At 54.0% G+C, this 8,014-nt stretch overlaps 1 protein-coding gene across 2 annotated transcripts in view; it reads left to right on the top strand.

The window, feature by feature from the left end:
* The first annotated feature begins 880 nt into the window (after window positions 1–880).
* Atp2a3 (ATPase sarcoplasmic/endoplasmic reticulum Ca2+ transporting 3) overlaps window positions 881–8,014 on the top strand; it is a 33,032-nt gene continuing 25,898 nt past the window's right edge. The window contains exon 1 of one of the 2 annotated variants that reach the window (XM_021175669.3): window positions 881–1,164. In XM_021175669.3, the coding sequence (XP_021031328.1) occupies window positions 1,047–1,164 (118 nt within the window). In that variant the 5' untranslated portion in view covers window positions 881–1,046. The remainder of the gene's footprint in view (window positions 1,165–8,014) is intronic. The other variant, XM_029484026.2, reaches the window with a different exon arrangement.

The following is an 8,014-nucleotide window of genomic DNA, read 5'->3' as shown; positions in this document are numbered from 1 at the left end:
GGGACCCAGGTGCAAAAAGGTAGGAACTATCCTGGCAGCCTTGGTGATTCCGCGGCTGCACTGAGACCAAGAGCCAAGGAGTGGAGATGAGATCAGCTGTTCTCTTGGCTCCCCCTTTTGGAAGGTGAGTGGTCTCTGCCTTCCACCTCCACAGGCCTGCAACCCTTTGGCACTCCCTGACAGTGCTGATATAGGGGAGTTTCCCCTGTCCCTCCGTAGGTCAGGGTCAGTCCCGCCAAGCACCCTAAGCAAAGAACCTCTCTGCCTCGCTCCGATTCCCGGGGATCTCTCTGAACCCGCACCATTCACCTGTTGGGGACGCTGGACTGGTAGGTAACAGCCTGGTGCTTTTTACCTTCCTTCCCCACTGGGCCATTTTTGGGGTCTTAGAGATGCGAGTGTATGAGGAATGACACTCGTCGCAGGACCTTTGGGGACGTGTAAGGCGCACACATTCAGCACTCGAGGAAAGAAAGCATCAGGTTGTTTCTTCCGCAAGAGACCCCCAGTGCACTGCATCGGCTTCCCGCCAGACTCGGGGTCCTCCTGTGCAGAGGTGGAGCTGGGAAGTGGGGTGCCACTAAACGGACAACTGCAATTTGCAACACCTTCGGACACCCCCACACACACACACACACCCTCGAGCTCCTAGGACACAGAGAGGCGGCGACATGAAAGCAGTAGGTCCCCCAGCTTTGCAGACCGGGTTCGAGGCTCCCTGGCTCTAGCTTCAGTATGTGTTTCGGTAGGACAGGAGGGTAGCATACTCGGTCCCCCGCCACCCTCGGCGGGGCGGGGCGGCGGCTGCTATTGCGGCCGGAAGGGGTGTGGGTGCAGGGCGGGTCCCGCGCCGCCCCGCCCAGAGGACGGAGCCCCGGGCACAGCATCCTGGCGCGGGCCCGGGCTGCCATAGCCACTGCCGTCGGGGAAGGTCCCAGCGTGGTCATGGCCTCCCGAGAGGCCCGCCCCGCCCCAAGCTCGCAGCACTCCACACAGTAACCTGGAGGAGAAGCGACCTGGACGTCGCGGACGGCCGGGCAGGCAGCATGGAGGAGGCGCACCTGCTCTCGTCTGCCGACGTGCTGCGTCGCTTCTCGGTGACAGCCGAGGGCGGCTTGAGCCTGGAGCAGGTGACCGACGCGCGGGAGCGTTACGGCCCCAATGGTGAGCGTGGGTTCCTGCCCTGCAGTGGGGACCGGTTGTCCCCTCCTGACTCGGCAGGAAGCCGGGCTCAGTAAGCCTCCGCAAATGAGCGTGGGGCACCTGGTGGGGCCTCCGGGTCTCCTTCGGGGGAAGAGGAGGCAGGATCTGGCTCTCCACTCCCCATCTCGATGCACCCCTGCAAGCCTTAGCCCATTTTATCCCAGAGCCTCACTGGATGCCCGCACCTGCTGTGCGATCTGCGGACACCCTGCAAGTGCAGACGCTTCAGGCCCTCTAGCCAGCGACTCGGAGGCCCAACCTATCAGGGGGTTAAATGTCTCCCCGGAAGGTTCACTAAGGCGCCCAAGACGGTGCAGCCTGTCAGCTGTCAGCTTTGGTGCTCGTAACCCCAGTCCCAGGTCTTCCTCTTTCTGCAACCCCAAGCGGATGTGGCTGCCAGGAGTTGATGTGGGTTTGAACTGCTGAGGCAAAGACCCACCTTCTTAGAGGGGCAGGTTGGAGGTCTGGAGGAGTCTTTTCCCCAGCTGGTGATCTGGAATGGTGCCTGCCCCATCTCTCGGGACCGAGGTAGCCCACGTACTCTTTCAGTTTGAGGCATGGCTTCCTCCCCTCTTGTCAAGGAGCATGGGATTCTCCTTCCTGTCCAAAGTCTTGCCTGGCCAGTGCCAGTAGACCCCGTCTAGATGAGCCCCACACATTGTTAGGAGCGTGTAGTGTGGACATCAGAGGTTCCCTGCAATGTCCTCCTGTCACTCCTGGCTCAGGGCCACAGCACCTGTAAGCTTGAAGGAAAGGGGGAGGGGGAGGGAGGGAGGGAGGGAGGGAGGAAGAGAGAGAGAGAGAGAGAGAGAGAGAGAGAGAGAGAGAGAGAGAGAGAGCCCACCCACTCCAAACTTCTATCTTTTTGGAGAGCCCCTCACCCTTGAGAGTTGCCAGGTGCCAGAGGGAACCATACTCTGGCCTGGGTGTCCCTCTGCTCAAGGCAGTCTGGGAAAGTAGGAAGAACTGTCAGAAGCGATGCTTTGGGTTTGTATTGGTTTATGAAAACCACCTCTTATGTAAATATTATCTTTCTGGAGCAGAAATCCTTTTTCAAAAAAAGTTAGTTGCTATATTTAGTTGAGCTGTGGGAGGAACTAGGAGATAAATATTATTTAATATCCCCCATTAATGACTTGGCAGTAAGGGTGCCCTTTTTCTGAAGAAAGGCAGGGGTAGCAGGGTCCGTTTCAACCTTGAGGGAGAGGAAGGCGGGTCTGGGGTCTGCAGCCTACTTGATGTTACTGTGGTCCTGGGTTCCCATATGAAGTTGGAGGCTCAGCCTTTAGTTCTGTCCCAGGTCACACAGAGTTTGTCCCTGGAGGGCTCTGGCCTAGTTCACTCTTTTTTCTGGCTCATGCCTCCATTGGTTCAGAAGAGGAGATAACTGGGAGAGAGGGAGCCCCCAGCCCCCTTATGCCATGTGGTGTTGTGGTGAGGGGATCTCAGGTGTGTAGGTATGTGTTTGATGATGGGAGAGGATACTGGCTTGGCATGTGATAGAGCAGGCAGAAAACACTGGCAGGGTTGTTTCAGGTGCCTCCGCGTTGATGCTGTTAATAGTAAAAGCTCCGACTTCATTGAGTAACTGCTTCATGTCAGAAGCAGCTCTCAGAACTTCTCATCAATTAGCGCATTTCTTCTTCCAAACAGCTCTGAAGTAAGGACTTTGTCACCCTGTCTCACCAAGGAGGTGAATGAGACACTAGAAGCTTAAGTATCTTGCCAAGGTCACAGTTGGTGGTGGGCTTGGTCCTGGGGCCTCTCTTTAGTTTTTCCTGTCTGTATCAGGCAGCCACAGTTTCTGTCCTCCAGTGCTGGCACCTGTGCTAGATGTTAGGGTTGTGTGGGCAGCAACTATTGCTGCTTCTTTTGGGCCTCCGACCTCGGCCCCTCCCGTCACTGGCTTGTTTCTCAGGAAGCTGTCCAGGGCTCTGGAAGTTGTCAGGTGAGCAGAGAGGAACCAGCTGTCTCTCCCTGACTCCTGCTCTCTGCCTGTGTGTTGGGTTGGGGAGTGGGGGTGGAGGGGCTTGGGTGTCCTCCAGTCTCTGCTCAGCCTCTGGAGTGGAGCAGATAGGAGTGAGCACCCTAGCTCTGCTCTGTCCTAAACAAGCCACTTGGACACCCTGCGGTGGCTTCCTTGTTATGAGGCGACAGTAGAGCCCATGTCAGGGTTGTTTGTGGTCACTTACATACAGTCATCCTGCCCTGTAGCCAGGAGGTGGGGCTGAGCTCTGGGCCAGAAGCTGGGTGATAGGATGGGCAGGGTGTGCAGGCAAAGGGGACACCCTAGGGACTAGTGTTCCCCCCCTACCCTGGGACACACCTGCAAGGTCGTTAATGCTGGAAACCACAAGGAAGTCATTTGCTTAAGTCCTCCAAGTTTGCAAATTCTGCTTGGGGTGGAGAAATGGTGGGGGCACTGGGGAGTCTCTCCCTCCCAACTCCCCGCTTCCTTCCCTGAGAGAAAACCTCAAAGCTAGGTAGAAGCCTCAAACACCTATGAAACAGACCAGCCAGGAGGTCCGACACACATGGAAACACACCAGCCTTAGTAGCTCTGCAACCCTGGAACTTGTGGTCTTTCTGCTTCAGTCTCCTGAGTCTTGTGCCACCAATCTCAGCTTGATTGATGTTGCTGCTTTTACCGGTGCTCAAGATTGACCCAGGGCCTTGCACACACCAGGCAAACCTTCTAACCACTGAGCTATACCCCTAATCCTAAATTTATTTTTTTTTATTTTTAATAAAAGAGATCAAAAAGTATACAGTAAGGCCTCCCCATTGATACACATGGGGGGTGCTGAGGAGGGGCACTAGGATCCAGGGGTATTTTTTGTTTGTTTGTTTTTTGTTTTGTTTTGTTTGTTGTTGTTTTACAGCGAAGAAGGTAGCCTGGGTGTGCTGGTCCTCATGCTGAGAGCCCCTCTGAGCTTCTTGTAGCTTCACAGGGTCTCAGCGCGGCTGGCTGCAGTTTCTTCATCCTACTTCCTGGGCTGCTGGGTGTTTGCGGCCTTTGTGGCATTGCCAGGAGCTTTCTGTCCCCATATCATGTCTCCACCATGAGTGGCATTCCAGGATAAGCTCCTAATGGAAATGTCGAGCAAAACAGGAGTGTTTATGCTTTTAGGGGCTCTGGCTAAGCTGCTGTCCACGGGGTTATAAGCATTCAACCTGCCCACTTCTGATGCCTAGCCAGTGGTGTTCAGGCCTGCATTTGACCTGGGCTGAGTTGATGGGAAAGTTCCTCTTATTTCTCACCTTGTTTGTTTGTTTGTTTGTTTGTTTGTTTGTTTGTTTTTACCTATTTTCAAGTCAAGTTCGGCATCCTTGGATGCTTAGAAGCTGTCTGAAGTCTGTATGATGTCAGCCTAGGCCAAGGCTGGACAATAGATAGTGCTAGGCTCATCCTGACACAAACATCTACCCTTGAGGACCCTGGAGAGCTGAGAATGTTGGGTTGGGCAAAATCCCAGAAGGACTCAACAGTGCCTCAGCTATGACCTTGTTTTCTGCCTTCAGCCCAGGCCCTAGTTATCACCAGAATGGGAAACCTATATGCATGACCCCCAGAAACAAGAAAATAAGGATAGGGAGGTGTGACCTCACACTGGCTAACTTCTGGCATACTTGCCCCTTCTGGGTCCCAGTGTCTTCAGAATAGCAGAGGTATGATCGCCCCCACCCCCAACCAACCCATCTCCTAAGCGCCTCTCAGTGTTGAAACTGCCTCTGCTGGGTGCTATGTTGCCTGCAGCCATTGTGGGCTTCGCCCTAGTTGTCATATCTCCTGTCTCCTTACTGAGGGCTGCCAAGCTACTGTGTCAGTCCTGCCCCACCGGGACCTCTCACTCCTATTTACCCTGAGCAGGGTGGGGTCTGCCCAGTGATACGACAAGACACACGGGTTGACAAGCCCTTCGCCACCAGCTCCGGGTAGGCTGGGGTGCCCCTCTGCAGCACAGGAGCCACCTCCCCCTTGGTCCCTCACAGGTCCCCCTCAGAGCCAGGCCAGGCTATCCACTCTAGGTGGACCCTGGAGACAGGACAGAGCCAGGTGGGTTGGGCGGGCCCTGCGGAGCTAGAACCTCTCCCTGCCTCTGCAAGTGACAATTTAATTGCTCTGTAAATTTGCCTTGGAGGAAGACCTTGGTGAGTGCCCGCCTCTCCCAGCTGGAACTGACATTTAGAAGCCGAAATTCCAGTTTTCAGTGTTGAGAGAAGGAAGGAGTCGGAGGGGGAAATTAGAGGAGCAGGTGGTGTGTGGAGCGTGTATGTGTGTGTGGGGGGGGTGCTGGTAGTGGGGGGCAGCACAGTGGTGTACCTGGCTCTGCACCCTCTGGTTCATAGTTCCTGGGTATGGGCAGTAGGCCCACGCCCTGGCCTAAGCAACTAAATAAACAATGGCCCTGGGGGCGGGTGGAGATGGGGTGGTGGCAGTGTGGCTCCAGGGGTGGCTCAGCCTGCCTTGGTGGCTAGAAGCCCAGTACTACTCCTGGTCAGAGAGTGGTGTAATAACAAGGATAGGGTGAGAGGGCCCCTGCCTTCTTAGATACTGATGAGGTGATAAGAAAGTATATTGAGGGAAACAGAAGGTGGTGGCCCTCGTGGGGCCTCTTGCTTGGTTGTAGAGAAACAAACACCTTAGGTAGGGGCAACACTGGAAGGACAGGTGGGGAAGATCAGCAGGAGACTCAGAGCCTGATCTTAGGTTCTTAAGTTCCAAACAGAACAGAGGAAGGGCTCCACACTGTGTGCCAGGCGCTGTTCTGGGTGCTGGAGACTGCAGTGGAGCTGACCTTTGGATAACTGTCAGTATGTTGATGTCTGGTGACTGTGCTATGTCCATTCAGGAGCTTTTGGCCAATCACCAAGACTTCAGTCAGACTCAAGAGTCATTCCTATCATGACAGCCTTTGTGCAGATGGGGAAACAGACATGGCCCATGGGGCTTGCCAACACGAATTAGAGCAAGATTTGAACTCGTGCCCTTGGGACCAAATTCCATGTTCTGAGTCCCTTTGTGTGAGACTCAGGGATAGAGTGGGGATAGGATCCTACCGAGTTACTGCCTTTGTCCTGTGTAGCTGTCAGCACTGTGGGGGACAGGGCAGGTGTCCCTCTATTTGCAAATAGGATGTCTGTACCAAGGCAGGCCTGGCAGCGCATCAGTCTTCAGGATCAGTTGTGGACAGGTAGGAGAGCCAGCATCTTTCTCCTCAATGGGGACTCTTCCAGACCTGGGCTTCCTCTGTGACCCTGGAACTTACTCCTGTGAAATAGAGAATCAGGTCCATCAGGGTCTTAGTGGAATTTAGAGTTTGAAGCAGACCAGACTTGAATGGGCAGGATGTTGTGGCCCCCAAAACCCTACCTGTAAAGACAGCAGACCCTCTGGGAGCAGGTGATTTGGACAGATGGATCTGAGCTCACTACAAAGGAAAGGGGCATCGAAGTAAATGTGCAAGATCCCAAGGTCTTTCAGGTGGCCTTGACTAAGCAGTTAAGGGACCAGGGAAAAGAAGGCCAGACTGCCTGGGAGTTACCACAGGAGGCCCAGAGCAGATGCTGTGGGTCAGATGGCCTGGGTGAAGAAATATCCCCTGATACTACCCAGATCTGATCATGAAGTTGCATCACAGCCTGTCTGTGCTCAGGAGCTGTGAAGTAGGAATGACATTAATGTCTCCTCAAGCTGAGTAAGAATCCTAGAGAATGACACAGGGAAAAGGGTAGCAAGGCAGCTGGTATGATCAGTGCTGGCTACTGGACCAGATATGCAGGGTACCTTGCAGGCTGCACACCAGTCTTTCTGTTTATCCTCTGGACAAAGTGTGGTAAGGCTACCTGCTTGGTCATAGTAGATGGGGAGTCTCCCGTTGATAGTAATTGTCCCAGTAGCCCTTCCTGGTAGCTGTGGAGACTCCATCTTTCCAGTGGGACTCAGTTGCTCGCCGGTTAAAATCCTTTGTGCCCTGGGCAGGGATTGGCATGGCCTTCCCCCTGACCACTGAGCTAGCTGAGCCTTCCTGGGAGTGGTTGGAGAATGCCTAGTTATAACACTAGAGACCAGGCATTGCATTAACAACCCCCAAATCTCAGTAGCTAGCCAGGTACGGTGGTCCACATCTGGAATCCTAGCACTTGGGAGACTGATGTAGGTAGGTCGTGAGCTCCCAGCACCCTGGGCTATACAGAGTGAGACCCTATCTCATAAGCAAACTTAACAAGAAAGCAACTCCAAACACAACCCCCTCACAGAGGCTCACTCCCTGCTGTGTAGGGTGGCAGGTTGGGTATCTATAATACAGGATGACATACCACATCCTGACTTGTGGGTTACCCCACTATAGTGAAGGGTCAGTATCCTGCCCCCATGACAGCATTGGGTAGGATGCTGACCCTCAGTGTAAATGAATTAAGTCAATAAAATTAGAAATGTCACCCTCAGCCACATTATCCACATTCCCAGAGCTCAATGTCCACACCTGGCCAGCGACTGTTGTTCTAGAATGGACAGAGACTCTGTTCATCTTCACAGAACAGTCTATGGGACAGTGACCCCCCTAGAGAGTCTTGCACTGAAAACTTAGTCTGTCAACTGGGAACTAACACACATCCTTTTTTTGGAAGCTCTTCTGGGCTGAGGAGTGCAGTTACCTTGAGGGTGTGTGTGTATATGTGTGCATGGGGGTGGGGGTAGGGGAACAGAAGTATATGGAGAAATGTGGTGACTTTAAAGAGTGTGGGTCGCCGGGCAGTGGTGGTGCGTGCCTTTAATCCCAGCACTTGGGAGGCAGAGGCAGGCGGA

The sequence above is a fragment of the Mus caroli genome, unplaced genomic scaffold, assembly GCF_978045245.1.
Source record: "Mus caroli unplaced genomic scaffold, Mus_caroli_1 scaffold_13, whole genome shotgun sequence".
In the NCBI taxonomy this organism is placed as follows: Eukaryota; Metazoa; Chordata; class Mammalia; order Rodentia; family Muridae; genus Mus; species Mus caroli.
This window is presented reverse-complemented; position numbering and strand designations above follow the sequence as displayed.